Raw genomic sequence first — 19049 nt, 5'->3', positions numbered from 1 at the left:
CACGGAATATAAAATTTAATAAAAAAATATATAGCCTATATAGATTCTGAGTTATAAATGATATGCTTTAAATGCTTAATAATTATCTTTATTTTATAATATATTTTATGTGCATAAAATATAACGCTGTTTTCTAAAAGAGTCAACTTTGAGTGGTTGAAATTCCATACAAAAACCTTCATATATAAAAAATTTAATGTGATTCTTTATCAAAATTTATGTTTTGAACAAGAGAAAAAATAATAATAAATTTTACACAAACAGTCCTTAAATTTACAAATTTGTGAACTTTTAATATAATTTTATAGGGTAATTTCTATCTTTAGGAAACCGAAAAATTACCTGTAATGAATGTACTTTCAATACAAAGAGTTTTAACATCTCCGTAAAACGTTTAAAATCAATTTTTAAAATTATTTTTCCTGAAAGAATCTCGAATTATTCGAAGTTAACAAAAAATTCAACCTAATGAAAATCTATGGAGGTATTTAATTATTTCTTAAACAGATGTTAGTGTTTTGAATTTACAGGATGACGAAATATTTAGGAAAATAAATAATAAATTCATTAATTATAAACGACCAACTGATTCGAGTGTTTCGTTTACTCCATTTGACACCGAATAACGTCACGAAGCATGTGTTAAATTATTTAGCGCTAACACCCATTAATCTTCTCATTGAACAGCATCGGAGAGTCGACACTTTGACGAAAGATCGAGTGTTTTTTCATGAATTTCTTTTAAAAAAAACCGCCAGCCCCCGGCTTAAGACATTTTTTAAACAAACCCCAATCGAAATATACATAAACCATTCGTCGGTTTTGACAATCGACGTTATTAGCGCGCGTTATGAATTTAAACGGAGTAGTTTCTTAGTCGATCGCAAATTTAATTATCCGGTTCCATTCTTGGACGAAACTCGGTTAAAAAGGGAGGGCATGCCCGGGTCACGTGATCGACGACCCGATCGAATAACAACTCCTGTCGGCGGAGATGTTAATCTGCCCGGTGGGGGTCCGAGTTCAAAGTTCAAGCTGTTCAAATCTGTGGCGGAGTGCAATTAGTGGGAGACATCATTTCCGGTAATCTTACGATAGCGACGTTATTTCCTGAGATATAATTTTAAATTGATTACGATTAGGAGAAGAAGAGAAAGATTTCTGCTGCCGAAGATATCGAGTCATCATACTCTACAGTTGGGAGTCGTGTTTCGGAAAGAGACGAGAACTAATAAAAGACAGAGATATGTCATCTCCTACAGGGCCAAGGGCACGCTTCTGGTACCTCACTTTTCTCCTTCTGTCTGTCTTTTTCGGACACGACGAGAAACCCTACTGGAATTACTACCGTCTCGAAACGGCAATCAATTAAGTGGCCAACTTTTTTCTTTGCCTTTTCCCCATTAAGCAGGTTTTGCTACATAAAATAAATTTTATTCATTTCTAAAAATTGTCAACATTATTATTTTCGTTGGGTTTAAAATAATTTAAATTTATCCGAGGCATAAAGAACTAGAAACGAAACATTAAAGGGGCGCGGTGATTATTGCCGACATTTTCAAAGGCCTTAACTTGTAACATATAAGAACCCTTCCCGCCCACAAAGTAGTAGGAGATTTAAAAGCGCGAGGCCTTAGCTTTATGTAAATCGGGCCCCGCTATAAATACACTTTAAATTTCACGCTGCAGTCGATATCTAGACGTTGTTGCTGTTACGTATAAAGCAAACGACTTCATTACGGACGTTTTCGTAAAAGCAAGATTAATTTGTCCATTAATTCGTTTGAACCTATTTAATGGGGTCGAAGCGAAGTTGTTAGGAATGCTAATAAAAGACAGGGAAACTTAAATCCTTTATGAACTGTCAACTAGTGATGCGAGGAAGTAAAAGAATTTGGTTTGCCAACTTTCCTCCCACAGTAAATATAACACAGGAAACGCGGAGGGAGGGTGAATGGTTAGGAGAAATCTTCATAAAGCCGATTCGGTATAAGTTTGTTTTTCTTGACACGAAAACAGTCAACTTAGCGAATTTTCTGACTCGAATTTGACAGAGACGCTCGGAACAGCCAAATATAGGTTTGGGGAGTGGAGAAAAGTCCTTCAATAAAGAATAACCACAACTTGGTAGGTCTTCTGCATTCGAGACAACTGATTGAAGTCTTGTTTTTAGAAGAAATGGGATACGACTTTTAAGAGTTATAATAGCTACCAAAACAACAAACTTTTACCACACCTGCGTGCATTTTCTTAATGTTTTCTTTTTCTTTTTTTAGGTCCAAAAACACCGATTATCTATTAGAAAACAAGGCTCTATCTTGTCTTACTTATTAATCCCTCGAGAGTATAGTAATTTGATCCTCGACTGACTAACAATCACGTGACACTAGGGGTCCTCCGGATCACGTGATGGCAATCAATAATAATTAGGGACAAGAGTCGTCATTAAATTTCCGAGTTCATTTATCTTAACGAATCTCCAAAATCACCTTATTCCACGGACGAGCCCAATAACGACAATCGAATTTAAGGATCGAGTCGAAAAGCATTATTTAAATTGTAACTTTACGTTTTTGTCGTAATTATTTAGTATTTAATTGGGTTGCAAAATGTTAGTAAACGACATAGTTCGACTTTAGAAGTCGAGATTTATCGGGAAATGTAAGAAATGATGGTCGAGATTCGTCACCAAAACACAAACTTATATGGTTAAATATAAAGAGGTTCCTGTTTTGTATATGATCCAATCTATAAATAAATTTATAACTGGTACAAACACAATCGATATTATTAGAAACACGAGCATTTCAAAACACCTGTTCCAAACAGTTCTAAATCGAGTACAATCGACTCTAGTTATATTCTTTCTTTTCAGAGAGACTTGAAATAAATCTTTCAATCTCGCACTTATGAGTTGTTCCTATGAAAAACGTTGTATAATCAAACTTTTGAGCGAGTCTCATGTCGCAAAGTAAATAAACACGATGTTCGCTAGACTGATAAAGTGACTCGTTGCTGGCAGGCATTAACTCGACTGCTTAATTTTGTTATTTAATGACTCTTTCTGCTAAAATCCTTTACTCGGTGCAACCTCGGAGATGCCAAATTAGTAGTAAAGTGTGTGACAGCAACCTCTTCGCCGTTAGAAATGACTGGGTAGCGAGCAAATTTATCGTTGCATCTCTTCTAGGAATCGAATCAACTTTTATAGAATAACCCAATCGAGAATGTTTATTTCTAGAATCGTATCTACATTTAAAAAAAGCCGAAAATAAGTATTAAGATCTAATGCAATTCACCGAAAAAGCATGCGAAATATTTAGCTTCCGTTGGTGTAAATTTTTCTTCAATGAAATATTTCATTGAAGAAAGAAATGAAAGATTTTTCAGACAAAATATCGCAACAAAGAAGTCTTTGAGAGGCTCGGAGAAATCTGTGGGGACAGCAGTAAGCGTAACCGTGAACTTTAACCTACAACATCTAAGACTACCGAAAAGACAGATGCAATTTCCTACTTTATTCCACTCTAAAAATTATATTTTACTTATAAAACTGTAGGACGAGACAGGTTTTCTTCAAAAAGTAACACCACGCAACACGATTGTAGCTTCGTACGAACCCATCGAGTTGTTAAACGAATTACAGGTAACTAAATATTGTCTGTAAAGTACAATTCGATACTCGCCTCATTGTTCGAACGTTCCCGCTCGGTAGGAAAACATTCGAAGAAACAACATCGTGGTGATTTATGGGTATGTACCCTGACGTAACGTGGTAGTTAGTGGGAATAATATATCCTTCTTAATTCTTCGACTGCGAAATAGATATAATATTGAAGAGTAATTCCCGAGTCACCTCTTTAACTCGGCCTTTAACGACTTCGACTCATTTAGTGGAATTTTACAAACGGTGAGAGGGAGTGGGAGTGGAAATGCTGTCATCGTGTCAGAGAGGGCAGAGCAGGTGTGGTTCCCGCTGCGACAACACATGGTCTTCCTTAAAGATTCCGTTCCGAGAACAATTAAAATTAGTCAATTTAGACAAAACCTTTACTTTTGTAAAATTTACTTTGGATTTTACGCGCGACTCCTCCTAATAGCGGGTCTAGTTTCTCCACTCGACTCCATTTTTACTCTCGTTAATAGAATCGTAGGACCTAAACCTCAGCTCATTAACTGTCCCCTTTTATAAATTTGCTGTCGAAGCAAGTACATTCCTGTATGAAGCAACAAAGAGGAACCGAATTGGGGAGTTAGACAAACTCGCGCGGTATGTCTTTCCTTCATTAGATGGACATGACATCTGCCTGACAATATATAGATCCCATTACGCATCGCCCTTCTGTACGGGATGCTCGTTAGACATTTACATTCGGTCGAGGTGTCAATGTTCGTTATCGCATTTTTTTCAGTTGCAAAAAAACCCGAAAAGAAATTAACAAAATATGGAAAGGAAGAAAAGCCATTTTGTAAATAAAATAAAACGCTTCTCTGACATTTTGATAAAAACAACGCTAACGGCTAAAGATGTTTTTTTAAATTGCGACCGACGAGGGCCCGAACTTCTAGAAATTCTTTTTCTAAAAATAGCATTTGGGATTATTTTAATATCGCCACCTGCTAAGATTGGTCAGCGGCGAGTCCGATGACGTCACGGCCATGTGGCATAACGTTAAAGGATGAGAGGATGATTGATACGGAGAACGAAGAAAAACTGTGCTGATATTAGAGGCAGAGCGTAAACATCCCATCTGGGGAGGTAGTTCCCACGTGAATGGCACACATGACGTCACGCAGAAGAAAGAAAAGAAAACCCGGATCTAAAGACTTACATCCGGGACTCGGCATCGTCGCATACATTAATCTCTCTCTTACGCTACTCTGCTGATAAAAGTTTTCTCAGATATAATAAATATTAAAGTGCAACCGTGTTTCCTGTTCTGAAGTCCGTAATGACTACTGGTGTTTCTCTTCGACTGCCGTTTCTTCCCACGTTTTCAAAATCTTTTCGCTCGTAAAATTTTATTATTCATTTCTTAGTTATTTTTTTCACGTAACACGCGTTTAAAGTTTAAAACTTTCGGATCGAGAAGAACGCCAATATACCGTTATATTTAAATTCAAATTTTGAAAAAACGAACGCTGATTGGCGGAAAGAAACGACTCGTCGATTTCTCGAGTATAATAATTATCGTATTTGTTCTAATTAAAAAATAACAAATAATTTGCATTTCTTTGACAACGAATTGAGCAAAAGTAAAATTATTATTTTTTAAAATAAGCAATTTTATTATGGGTGAAAAAGAGCCAATGGCGATAGAGAACGCGTTTCGCGTCATAATTTCAAATTTAAAAAAATTAAACGTATGACGCATCGCGATTAAACGATTACAGATTTATGATAATTAAGTTAATTAATAAGCGATTAAATTATAACAAAGCGTGTAATTTAATTTGAAATCCAACCCAACGAGAGTCTAAATTATTAAAATTAGATTTTTTTTCGAGTAAAAAAGAACACGATGCACTTCTTAGAAACTCTTTTAATATGTCTCATTTCCTTCGTTTTACGTGCCTTATTGTCGGGATATTGGGGTGTGTAGTTTATATCCTGTTTATATATGCAAAATTATCTCGGCTTATGTATAATTTGAGATAAAACTTTGCCTGTTAGTAGGTTCGCTCGCGTAAATATTTGCATATTTCTGATAAATAAATACATTTTAAACATTCTATTATTTAAAATTGCACGCTTTTAAACATAAGATTACAGTATAAATAGTTTAACGATTAAAAAAAAGATCAATAACGACGTATTTAATTTTAATTACTTTTATTTTAAAACATACCGCAACTAATTGATTACTTAATTATTATCTATTAATAATAATAATTACTTTTCGATGATTCTAACGAAAGACCGATGATAAAAGAATTACTATTTTCACGTGCCGGTAAAAGAAGTAATTATACATGTTAATAATAATATAAACGCATTTTTTCTTTTCTAAAGTACAGAATTGTCAAAAAATCAGTTAACCGCAGAAATTTATAAATATTGTTTTAAAACGAGCCGCTTCTTGTCTGACAAACGAAGACGAGTTCTATACTGTATTTTTATAAAACTCTTTGCATCAGAATATAAAAATCTTTTCGATAACTTTGCTCGCGATTAGCCGACTTTTGGGTCTTACAAGTTAGTCGAACGGCCATATTTTCGGGAGGACGAAGAAGCGCTCTCGAAAAATGACTACAAAATATTTTTTATATTCCGGCCAAAAGCCGTTGTTTACAGGTTCGCTGTGCGTATAAGTTACATTTAAAAATTGGGCTTCTTATATCCACATATTTTCGTAATTTAATAAATTAATTAATTAAGTTAAAACCCTCGAAATCTTTAAATTAATGGCGGTAGAATTAAAATTTAAAAATATTATTTGATTTTGAGTAAAATTTTTTTCGTCTTTTTCAAAGTTATAAAAATAGTTTAAAGATGCTTTAAAATAGTAAAAAAAATTATGAAGTATTTTATGTCATTTATTATGATTTAATGCTTCCCGAGTGATGGCTAAACGGCTCCTCTCGTGGTGCCATCTATCCAACTTCTATATTATAAATAATTTATTATCGAAACAAAATTATATATACGTATATTTCAGAAATGATGTATAGTAATTATTTATAATTCTTAATATATTTTTATAAAACTCTGCTGATGATTTTGTGTTTTCTCTTTACGTCGGAATATAAAAATGATTAATTAGGTAAAAAGTGCAACGACAGGTGGCGCCACAATACACTAGAGAATGGTTCGCGAATTACTTTTTAAGAAACTCCGAATCGGACACTAGGAAGGATTTTTCATTTAATGAAATTTGTAATTAATATTTAAATTATTGATCAATGGATAACAATTTCTCATTTCTCCAACTTTATTATAAAACTGAAATTAACACATTATTTTAAAACAGGAAAAATATAAAAGCGGTATTAAATGAAGACGAAATTATAAATTCTTCGAGCTCATTCGCGCGAGTTCTTACGGTTTATATATAAAATGTAAAAAAATATATTCGTAAATTTACAAATTAATATTAATATTCACACGAACTTTAAACTATTTTATGATTTATCGCTATTTTCTATATTACGCAAAGTAATATAAGTATACGAAACTAAATGTAATATAATGTATATAATGCGCTCTCACTTGGTGTTTATTATCTTCGCACTCACTCGAGTTTAAGTAACGATGGAAATGAATTTATGACTATTCGAAGTAGTAGTTGAAAGACGGCGAATGCCATCCACCCCCGCATCCGGTATTGTCCAACAGCCTCTTCACTACGCTAACAATACTTTGCACAATTTGCATATTTTCAAAGCGATCGTTCCGAAAGTTTTTTATTTGATTTCGAATATTTATTTTAAAAAATAAAATTTGAAAATGCTTGTTTCTAAAAGTAGAATATAAAATCACGTGGTCGAAAAGACCTCTTTTTTGTTTTGGCGGCATTTTTAAAACCCTGGAGATTTCCCTTTTTAGTTTATTTTATTATATATTTAAAATTCTTCTTCGAAAATGAAAAATTTTAATGATAAAATTATAAAAAGTTTCTTCATTAAAAGAAAAAACCAGCGAGAAACTTTATGTATATAACGGATAAGTGTAAAAAATACTTAAATATTTAGACGATAGATGTGTATAAATAATAAATGAGATATAGCTTATAAGCGGTGACGGATTAGCCTACGTACCAATGGCGCAATCAATATTTACTTTTGGAGGAGCCTAGTCGAACGGATAAACAAATTTTAAATTCTAATCCAGTGAAATTCCCATCTTATGCGACCGCTGCTAATTCATAAGTAGTATTGAAATAGAAGACACCGCAGAATACAAATTAAAAAAATGAATTTTAATTAGGGAAAGATTTCTGAAAAATTTTCTACTGTTTTCCTTTTTCTTTGGAGGGGCCAGGACCCTTTTGTCTCCCCTGGGTACGCCGCTGCTACACACTAGGCACGTATAGAAGCCCTTAAATTGCAAAAAAGTAATTTTACCGTTCAATTATATATAATAATTTGTAAATAATTCCATAGCTCAATAATAATCAAACGTTATTACTTAGTAGTTCACCGTGATGTAAAATTAAGTAGAGGGAGCGCCGATCTTAAAGTACGTGTACGAATTATGTAAGGCTGAAAATTATAGTAGTAGGGTGAAACGTGCACTAGATCTGTTTTGTTTGAATTTTAATTACTATTTTACATTTATTTGTTGTACGCCTGACTTTCCTTGTTTGTTCCGATTGACACCGACAGCTTTTGTATCAAAATAATCATACTGATCAATCGAGTTAAAGTACAATAGTATTTAATAATTAACAACACGATGACCGTGTCTCTTTCCATAATTATCCCGGAAACATCATATACGGCTCCCGGCCGCATTAATACAGGGTGGTTATAATTAAAGTTGCGCTACTCAGACCTGGGGCCGTATTCTGGTCACCGTCTCTGATTGGCTAATCCAAACGATTAGCCAATCAGCGACCGGCTTGTGAGAGACAAGAGACCAGAGACGGTGACCAGAATACGGTCCCTGTCTAGAGCCCGTTCTCGTGGACGTATTTTGATGAAACTCGGTAAATACGTTATATGGACCACGGGGAAAAGGAAAACGCAAACAAATATTTAGTTCGAATTTTTACCACTATGTGAAAAAATGGCGCACGAAGAACAAGAAACACAAAATGGAAACACGCAAAAGGTTTTTATTCATAACATTTGTTCAACGAGCAATCCATTCGCATCAATCGCGTGTTCAAAACGCCTTACAATGCTAGTAAAAATTCGAACTAAATATTTTTTTTTTGCATTTTTTTCCCCGTGGTCCAATGGCGTGCCGTGACATTTGGTGATAGGGAAGCTGCGTTTCTGTAAGAAGCCGACTTCCAGGGCAATCAGCTTTAAATGTATTTTTAATAGATTATTTATCCGACGTACTTAATAAATAAACAAGTTCAATATAATTACCTCCGTTATTAGATTCAATATATTCATACGCCCTCTAAATGCCAATTCTCGCTTCGATAAAAACATATAACATCTATTTATTTAGATATAATATAGACTATCTGTTAACCGTAACTATCTCGTTATAATTTTCAATATTTATTTTATATTATTTACTAACGTTAAATTCTATTTCGCTTCGATTTCCAAATTGCTTCAAATACGAAACAATCGACGATTTTTCGTGTCTTTTGCCAGCTAAATCGTCAAAGCCATTCTTATTCCACACACTCATTTCATTTGAAAATAATAGGCCAGGCCAAGAAAACAATTTTTGCATTTTTATGCACGTACAGTACAGAGCCATTTTATCGCGAAAATGTCGAACAAATTTTTTATCGAAGTGTTTATATTTAACTTAGGCCTTTCTCTTTTAATAATGTTTTCTTTTTCATTATAAGATCTCGAGCCAAAGCTTTTTAAAAATAAATTTTCAATATCGCAATTACATTCCGAATCGCTAGCCGCGACATAAGGGCTGAAATTAAAAATAAAATTATAAAAACTTACTCGGTGAAATAAAATGTGTGGTGGATTTACATACCCGGTACAAAACATTCTTCAATTGTACGAATATACTTTTAAAGAAAATTATAATTAAATATAGCTTTGTAACGAAACGTACATAAAAATAACATAAAATATTGTTTACTCTTTAAATCTTATTAACCAATTAGTCAAATAGTTCCCTACGAGTGGAATCGGAGACGATCTTGGCAGGTGTCAGGTGCGTGCATGCGTTCAAATCCCCAGGGTGTCCATACCGGTTAATGTCTCTTTTGTGGCATCACTAGTATATTTCAAAGGACCCGACGGATCTGTTGTAGATTTTAAACGTTTTTGATTATAGCTGTAAAAATCTAAATATATTAAACTTAATAGATTGTCTGTTGTTGTTTTCTAACTAATTGGTTTTAGGACCAGGTGTCCATAGAAATTTCGAAAATTTACAACTTTTCGGCCACTCCCATTAAACTGGAAAAGTTTCTGTCTTTATTACATCTAAGATTTTCGAGAAATCAGTCCCCATTGTACTCGGTTATAAGCTTTTGTTTATCAGTCCCCGCTGTACTCGGTTCGTTTAAGCTTTTGTTTAAGTAAAATTTCGGCTCTTCCATCTGGGTTTTGTTTATGACCCCAATTCCCCAATCGCTTAATTATTTAATTACTACTTAAGTAGAAATAAGTCCATGGGCGTAGCGAGGGGGGAGCCTGGGTGGGCACGGCCCCTCCCAGGGAACTGGGTCCCCCCAGGAAATCATAGCCGAAAAAGTGTTGAGTCGATTTGTAAACACCTAAAGCTAAAATAAAAGTTTTGAATACTAAAAAAAAAGTGAACGGCTTGCTCGGTGCCCAATAATGAACAATAATTTGAAATAATTCAATTTTGTGTCAGGTTGGCCTCCACTAGGCCCCCATAACAAAACTCTGGCTACGCCCATGAATAAGTCGAAACCGGTTACTTTGTACTCGAATATTTGTAGTCTCGGGAAAGAAGTGAAAAGACAAATTTTTATGACAAACGGATACATAAATTATAAATGTAAGGAAAATAAATTCTAGCGCTTTTTCTGTACCTGGTGCATCTCTCATTTATTAAATTTAGTTGTAAATGACGCTGTCAAAGTAACGGTTAATTTTTTAATATTATACAAGAATTGTACACGTTTTTTCTACATCCCCTTAAAGATGGGACATACGAAATTGTAATATCACGTAATAGCTGGTTTAACATCGAAATCCGTGAGTAATATAAATTGGGAGAGCGGAATAAAAATATCAAATATTTTAACGGATTTTTTTAACTCCCGTCAACTATACGGAACTATGGTAAAAACGTACCGGTAAATTCTTATCGGTCGGGTTAAATTATAAATCTACTGGCGATTGGCGTAATCGGGCGAGGGCGGCCAAATATCTAGCGGGCGGGCGGTCAACGGCCCGGAACCGGTCTCGGATAGAATTGAATGCGGTATAGGCGTAGCATCCACCCCAGGTCCTAGGCTTCCGCCGGCTAAACCGGGTCAGGTCGGCGCTCCGTAAAGCGCGTGCGCGAATCTGGCTTTTTGGATGCCGACGATACGGCGCTTCCACTCGGCCACTAATATTCGAATATACGATAGCCATCTTATTTTTTTTTTCACGCGTAGTACCGGTATAGAAATTTGTAATAAGATACTTAATACGGTTATAATAAAACATTGCGCGATTATTTTCATATAATTAAAATTAACATGTATTTATTTTTTTAGAAAATACGAGGGAAGCGGCGCATCCACCGCTTCCGATGACGGCACGCCACTGCCGTAGTCCGTATAATGTATATACCAAGTTTCATCAAAATACGACTACGAGAACGGGCTCTAGACAGGTCTGATTAGCGCGACTTTAATCGTAACCATCCCGTATACGCGTGGCACAAAATATTACAAAACAATATAACGCTATATAAAATAAAAATTTTAAATACTGACATCTAGAGGTCTGTAATCGTACTAAATACCGAGAGCCCGCTTCGTATATATATTCGACGCATAGAGCTGTAAAGTTTTACCATCTCTTTGTGTGGTTGCATTTAACTTTTTGGTTTAAAGTAAACCATATACAGTAGAGCGTCGTTTATCCGAAGGTCGGTTATCCGAAGGAATTCCAGTCGACAAATTTAAATTTTGCGAGTGCTGTGGCGCTGTAATCTTTGGCTATGTCTTCGGCTACTCAAATATTTTACGTTTTTGATACTAAATTAACTTCTGAAGTATAATTTTTTATTGTTTTTATATTTTTCAATATATTTATTTTGTTNGCTTTTGTACAAAAAGTCCGAAAGTAGGCTTAGAGAAAATCGGGTGGTAATATGGAACCTTACTGCATATTTTCAAAAAAATGCTTTAATGTAGCCAAAAACAAATAGGAAAGAACAACAAATGTTAAATAATTACCAAATTATTTACTCCAATGTATTTTATCGCAAAAATGCTTTTATAATAGAAAAATATGACCTCCATTAACAATATATATTCCAGCAGCTCTTTTTCGATATTCTCAGGAAGAATTGGCTTTCTACCTAGTGTCTTTTTCACAAATTGCTCCGGAGGAATGTCTGCTTGCAAATAGAAAGTTCGGAGGAGTTGAGTTCCATATTACTGTAAAAGCACCGATGGGGTCCGTATTTCACGCATCGCCATCTCCAATTAACTTATGTCTGTCGAGACCAAATTTTTAAAAATGTGAACATCACACAGATTAATATGTACCCCTAAGTCTCTGGAACAGAATACATGCACCAGTGATCCTACAACTACACAATTTATATTTTATAAATAATTAAATTCACTTAGCATTCAAAACTTTCGAATTTCGAAAAAAACAAATTTGCTGATTAAATGCGGACAACCGTTTAACTGAAGTAAAACGGGTTTTCCCCTTGCTATGGATGTCTGCCTAGTTCAGTTCAGCCACATTCTGGTACAGTTTGCCTTTATTATCAGTTCGAAATGGGGTGGTTCCATAATACCCGCAGTGTTCCATAATACCACCTTCTCCTCTATTAATAATAAAATTATGATTTATTTGGGATAAATTTAGGTGAAAATTAACAATAATTTAATATAACGCCGTGTATACGTATATACAGTCGACCCCCCTATAACACGGTAGATACGTTCCGGTTTTTATGAATCCATTTTCTACGAGTCCAGCCAATCACAGCCCGGCATGTATGCAGTTTACAGACTATTTGAAAGGTTTCTTCCATAAAATTAATCGATTCTAGACTAATTGGACTCAACATTCCCAAAATACGTATAATTTTTTGGGAATAATCNGTGCAAATATTTATTAAAATAACAACTTAACAAATATGAAATAATAACATTTATAATCATTGCTAAGTGAATAGCATTTCATTAATGATTTTATAAATAACGAAGAACTATTTTCTGCGGACGAATGAGATGCAATACGATTTTTAATTGATGGACATGGGTTTAAACCAATAAACAAAGGGAGGTGTGTCTTAGTTTGTTTACAGTAGCTGCCAAGTTAGGATAAATAGACTATAGTATATTTCAAAGGACCCGACGGGGCTGTTGTAGATTTTAAACGTTTCTGAACATATATTTAGATTTTTACAGCTGTTAAACTTAATAGATTGTGTCGTTGTTTTCTAACTAATTGGTTTTAGGACCAGGTGTCCATAGAAATTTCCAAAATTTACAATTTTCCGGCCACTCCCATTGAACTGGAAAAGTTTCTGTATTAATCTAATATTTCCGAGAAATCAGTCCCACTGTACTCGGTTATAAGCTTTTGTTTATCAGTCCCCACTGTATTTGGTTCGTTTAAGCTTTTGTTTAAGTAAAATTTCGGCTCTTTTATCGGGGTTTTGTTTACGTTTTCAATTCCCTAATAGCTTAATTATTTAATTACTACTTAAGTAGAAATAAGTCGAAACCGGTTACTTTGTACTTCGAATATTTTTGTAGGCTCGGGAGAAAAGTGGAAAGACAAATTTTTATGACAAACGGATACATGAATCGTAAATTTAAGGAAAATAAATTCTAGAGCTTTTTCTGTACCTGGTGCATCTCTCATTTATTAAATTTAGTTGTAAATGGCGCTGTCAAAGTAACGGTTAATTTTTTAACATTACACAAGAATTGTACACGTTTTTTTTTCTACTTAATACGGTTATAATAAAACATTGCGCGATTATTTTCGTATAATTAAAATTAACATGTATTTATTTTTTAGAAAATGCGAGGGAAGCGGCGCATCCACCGCTTCCAATGACGGCACGCCACTGTTCATTCCAGGTTTCTATGCTGTAAACTTTTGCGAAACACTGTTATTTTCGCACGGGGTAGCATCAGCCGATTAGCTTCTTAATGGATTTGTCTAGCCTGCTTCATAAATGTCCGATCATTAGAATCTCATCCGTGTTCTTCCCCGATCGCGTGTTGGGTACTTTTCGGCACCATCTCAAAGCGTTTGGTTGTAATCCGTATTTCGGTAACAATAGACAAATAGTTTGTTATTGCTTTCTCCCTCTCCCCATTTATCCACGCTTGGAACTGGTGCGCAAGCGTATTGCTATCTACACGGCTGGATTATTCAAATATATCTTAGTATAATTGAAAATTATCGGGTTTCCTGGTCACAACCTTCTTTCGAGTGCCTAATCACGCAAGAGCCGTTGCCAGCTTTCTTCTTACGAAAACTGAGAATGACGTCAAATTGAAGTAATAACGTAATTATTGAGACAAAACAAAGCATCCTTTATAATTATTTGTGTGATATAAAAGGCATTGAGAAAAAAAATGAAGACAACTACGCAAAACTCAATTATATATACACTAGTGGCGTTCTTTACAAATTCCTACCAGGCACTTTTTTTATTCCTATCAATATGCTCTACAGCTCTGTTAAGTCCCAATCGCGTCATATGGATCTAGATTCCTATTAAACATTCTAATTTGTTTATTTACCTTCGATCGTAAACCTCGATTTTAAATGTATCCGCCATTTTTTCAAAAAATTTCCCGTGAGTCGATGCGCGACGTTCATTAAAAGTCATGGGATGTTGTAAACGTGCCGCGCGAGGTTAATCGAAGCATATAATAATTATTTACACCATTCCGTGGTATAAATAATAAATTCGTATCAATAATAATTTCCTATTACAAATAAAAATAATTTGTTAATTTAAAATCGCTAGGGCGCCTCTAGTACCCGTTTTCGGCATACCGTTACGCGGACAGACACGCGATGAATGGGTTATATAGATAGATAATAATTCAACTTTGTAATTAACAAATCAAATGGTAGAGAATTCTTTGATATAAACTTGTGCACAAATAAGATTATTATAATGGCAGATACTTGTCCTATAAAGGGCAAGGATGAAGCCATTATTCTGACTGATAATATGGAAGCAATGCTTGTTGCCTAACTACATTTATTGAAAATCAAATTGATATTGTTTTTCAGAACACGCATCTCTTATGTTGGTTAAAAAAGAATCTCTTCTGTGCAGAACCAATGTAGGAAGATCTCTGTTCTTAAAAACAGGAAATATCAACTGTACAGTAGATGACATTTTTTAAAAGGGGCTGCAATTATCTATCAGTTAGCTATTTATAATGTACATCTCTGGTATAAGTAACAGCTGTTTAACATACAATCTGTGGGCAACACATACCAAGCTACATTGAAACATTCAGTATTATTATATTAATAGGCTTACCAAATATTTATAAATCTATTTGCCCTTTTTCAGTTTAAATTCAAAAAAAATGTACGAATAGCATATTTGTGTGTAAATTTGATAATACCAAACTTTGTTTTAATAATTTATATTAGTGAGTATATTTTAGCTATAATACCGGGCCCTGTTCAAAAACAATTGAATGCAGCTGGAGAAAACACTGGAGTTGAGCATCCCTTCTTAGACTATTGGCTGAAAGCTGCATACGAGTTCTTTGGACTTCTACGAGATATATTATGACTTGGGAAAAAAATCGCGGCGTGAATAAGTCGGCAACACGACGTACGAAACAGAATTTATTCTTTATTGCATAGCTTTTTTCTAATTGCTTTTCATGTTCCCAATTCACTTACATAATATATAATATTGATACAATATATATATATAATAATAATAATCTAAAATAATGATAAATTATATAAATTAATTCATGAGATACAAGTTATACATGTGAAATAAGAAATAAATTAATTCGTATAAATGAACAGTAAAATACTCCATACGTATAGTTTCTATGTTAGAGAATAAAGGAATTGTCCATATGGGACTAATTCTATTAATGGTGGCATGTGGATAAAGTGGCTTCTATGGTATGATGAATATTTAAAACTATGGTTAACTACAATTGAAAATATGAATGGGAAGGATGGTGCGATTTAATCGGCATGCCACCTAAACTACTGTATTTTGCACCAACACTAAACTCTTATATTACAATAAATTTCATATATAACAGCTACAACACAATTTACTCTAAACATTAACACATTACAAAAATTCATTCAACGTATTTTGATCAGATCTTGCTTTATAACAACCAAAAAACGTACGTATTTTCTAACAAATCTGTACATGTTAAACGTGATAATGCCCGATTCGTATCGGCACTTTCTAATTAATTTTCTGACAATAAAATTCGTGAAAAATGTGCACGATACTTCATAATTAGTTTATGGAAATATCAACATTCCTTTCTAGGTAACTGTGATAACAAAATTTTTTTTCATGTAGACAAATATAAATCGATATATTGCTCAGATACTGTTGAATTTTTTTTAACTGTGAAAATACATTATAGCAAATGAGTCTGTAATTAATAAATTTCAAGATTTTTGCATACCAAAATAGTCTGCCTCATGTTTTTTTCCTTTAAGTCTGATCAAAATGCAGATCATTTGTTATTGTTTTTTATGCAAAAATCTTTGCTGGATATTTCAAAAGTTTCCCTGTGACATTTTTAAAATCATTTGCAAGTTTTTATGTACTAACGCAAGCTAATCTAATTGTCAAAATTAGTTTTGCTAGCATCTTTCTTGCATAAACAGGTGCATAGAAATTGAAAATGTAGTGGCTATTAATTTACAACAGGACATTTACACTTGTACGGACAAAACAAATACAAAAAAAACTGTTTAAAACTTTATACACATATATATAATTTACGTATACTTATTTAAATACTTTTTCGACCTACATTGCAAACTTGTAATGACGCCTGTGGTATAACTAGCAAAAATACTCAACTTGGCCTTAAGTTCTTCAGCATCAAATTGCATGACCAATAATTGTTCACTAGCTGTGGCATAAAAAAGCTTTAAATTCCTGTTTTTTATTGCTTTCTTATTTTAGTTTGATATGTTCCTCTCCAAATCCAATTCTATAAAACTGCTATAAATGCTTCAAAGACAAATACATGCAATTATCACAGTCAATGGGGAATGACCTCTGTTCATCATTTATATTATTCGCTCTGTTGTGGCCGATGTACTAAGAAATGGGTCAACTTGGTGGGCAAACAACCTAAATTTAGTTGGTAGAATTCAACCAATTGTAAAAGATCATAAAACTTTGTCCTTCCATTATCTAAAGAATAACATAATTGTTCCTTTTCTTCTACCTGTGTTGAAGTTTTAGTATAAGTAAATTTCACATTACAATAATGTGGTATGAAAATAGTAGTAAAATATAATTACTTACAGGTATAACCTGGCAATGATGAACCTTACACTTATAAATGTAAGAGAGTACATAACTTCCTGGATTCCTCCTGCTTTCTCTAACTAAGAAAACTCTAAAAATCAAATATTTGAGTTATTTATGACATTTATTTTCTAATATGCTAATGTGTATTTTAACCTAAAATTTACATGCTTACCCATCAACAGTACCATATTTTGTGAGTAACTGAGTTGCTTCATCACGTGACATACCACTATAGAACCATGGTTGAGTGTTATGGAATCCAAATTCAGGAAATGGTCTCGAAGTAGGACTTTTATTCGAGGACTGTTGCGGAACATATTGTGCTCGACAGCATGGTAGACGACGCTAAAGCATTTTAAATCTCTCTTAGTTGACTGAGAATAAAATCCTCTTTCATATTTCGAAACCGTGTTGTATCTTTATATTATTTTTTCAAAACCGCAATGCAGCGTAATAATCAACACTTGGCATAACTCATTCAACAAAAACTGAAATAAACGAATGAGTTATGCCAAGTGTTGATTATTACACTGCATTGCGGTTTTGAAAAAATAATGAGAATAAAATATTTTCAAAAATATACTCTAATAATTACTTACCTTCCAAGTATGTCCTTCTGCAGCTGCTATAGCTTCTGCTTCTTTTGGATCATCTATAACTCTTCCATAATTTCCTGTGAAATCCATAGCAACTCTAGATTGCATAGGTATGTAATCCTGAAAATTAAAATAATAAGCTAAGTTATAATATATTCAATCATTGTTAAAGTACAAAAAGAAGAAATAATATATGGACAGGAGGTTTGTGAGAATGCAGTTTGTGAATGTGAAAAAGAGAGAAACCAAAATAGAGATGACAAAAGATACTGAAGAAGAAAAACTGAAGGTGGAGTAAGTGAGAGATAGGGTAACTGACAGGAGGATCATAAAAGTTGATTCCAAAGATGATAGAATATTGTTGTTATTATATAGTATTTTTTAGTACTTAATATTATATAAATACTAAATAGTTACTATTGTAAAGGAGTCAATGTCTGACTGTTATTTTATGTTTTTGGGCGTTATTTTTAGTTAGTTATTTTCTTTTCAGGGGACTTTTTTATTTAAGGACAAATTCCTAAGCACATGTGACAAAGTCAAAAAGGCAGAGATACTAATTTTGCATCAGTGACTGATCCCATGATGCAAAATAATGTAAATTATGGCAGTGCTGTACTGAACATTGGATAAAAGACGGCACATCCAATACAGCCGGATGGTGTAGCTCCTGTTGAATGCTGTAGTCATGTCTCTGAGAAGTGATTAGCGTAAGCTGTATACTTTGATGTATTTCTTTTTGAGGTGGAGGTGAGATTTTTGGATTTGTTATTATATGAAGTAAGATTTTCTTTGATTAATTATTCTTTTTGTTACTTCGTACATTTGTCAAATATTCAATTAGTCAACTGTTGGTACAATTAACTATTAAATTGAAATAAGAAAAGAAACAATAATAATAATATTTTCATTGTGAACTGTTAATAATTATTCAACAACCATATACAGTAGAGTGTCTTTTATCTGAAAGCTGGTTATCTGAAAGCATTCCAGTCGGCAAATTTAAATTTTCGCTAGTGCTGTGGCGCTGCAATCTTCAGCTATTTCTCGGGCTACTCAAATATTTTACGTTTTTGATACTAAATTAACATCTGAAGTATAATTTTTATTGTTTTTATATTTTTCAA

The 19049-nt window shown here is 33.6% G+C and overlaps 1 protein-coding gene across 1 annotated transcript; it reads right to left on the bottom strand.

Moving 5' to 3' along the window:
* Positions 1-13784: 13784 nt before the first annotated feature.
* On the bottom strand, positions 13785-18742 carry LOC111625904 (growth factor receptor-bound protein 14-like). The gene is made up of 4 exons (XM_023369161.1): positions 17926-18742; positions 17499-17671; positions 17321-17414; positions 13785-17240 (listed from the first exon to the last, which is right to left on the bottom strand). The coding sequence occupies exons 1-4, from the start codon at positions 18028-18030 to the stop codon at positions 17085-17087; spliced, it is 528 nt and encodes a 175-aa protein (XP_023224929.1). The 5' UTR covers positions 18031-18742; the 3' UTR covers positions 13785-17084.
* Between the last annotated feature and the right edge of the window lie 307 nt (positions 18743-19049).

The sequence above is a fragment of the Centruroides sculpturatus genome, unplaced genomic scaffold (assembly GCF_000671375.1).
Source record: "Centruroides sculpturatus isolate CEXI.00-Female unplaced genomic scaffold, Cexi_2.0 scaffold452, whole genome shotgun sequence".
NCBI lineage: Eukaryota > Metazoa > Arthropoda > Arachnida > Scorpiones > Buthidae > Centruroides > Centruroides sculpturatus.
This window is presented reverse-complemented; position numbering and strand designations above follow the sequence as displayed.

Coding starts and splice junctions, on each gene's coding strand:
- LOC111625904 (XM_023369161.1), bottom strand. CDS start 18,030: ATGCAATCTAGAGTTGCTATGGATTTCACAGGAAATTATGGAAGAGTT. Junction 17,415..17,498: donor AAATATGGTACTGTTGATGG/GTAAGCATGTAA, acceptor TTTGATTTTTAG/AGTTTTCTTAGTTAGAGAAA. Junction 17,241..17,320: donor ATCATTGCCAGGTTATACCT/GTAAGTAATTAT, acceptor ACTTCAACACAG/GTAGAAGAAAAGGAACAATT.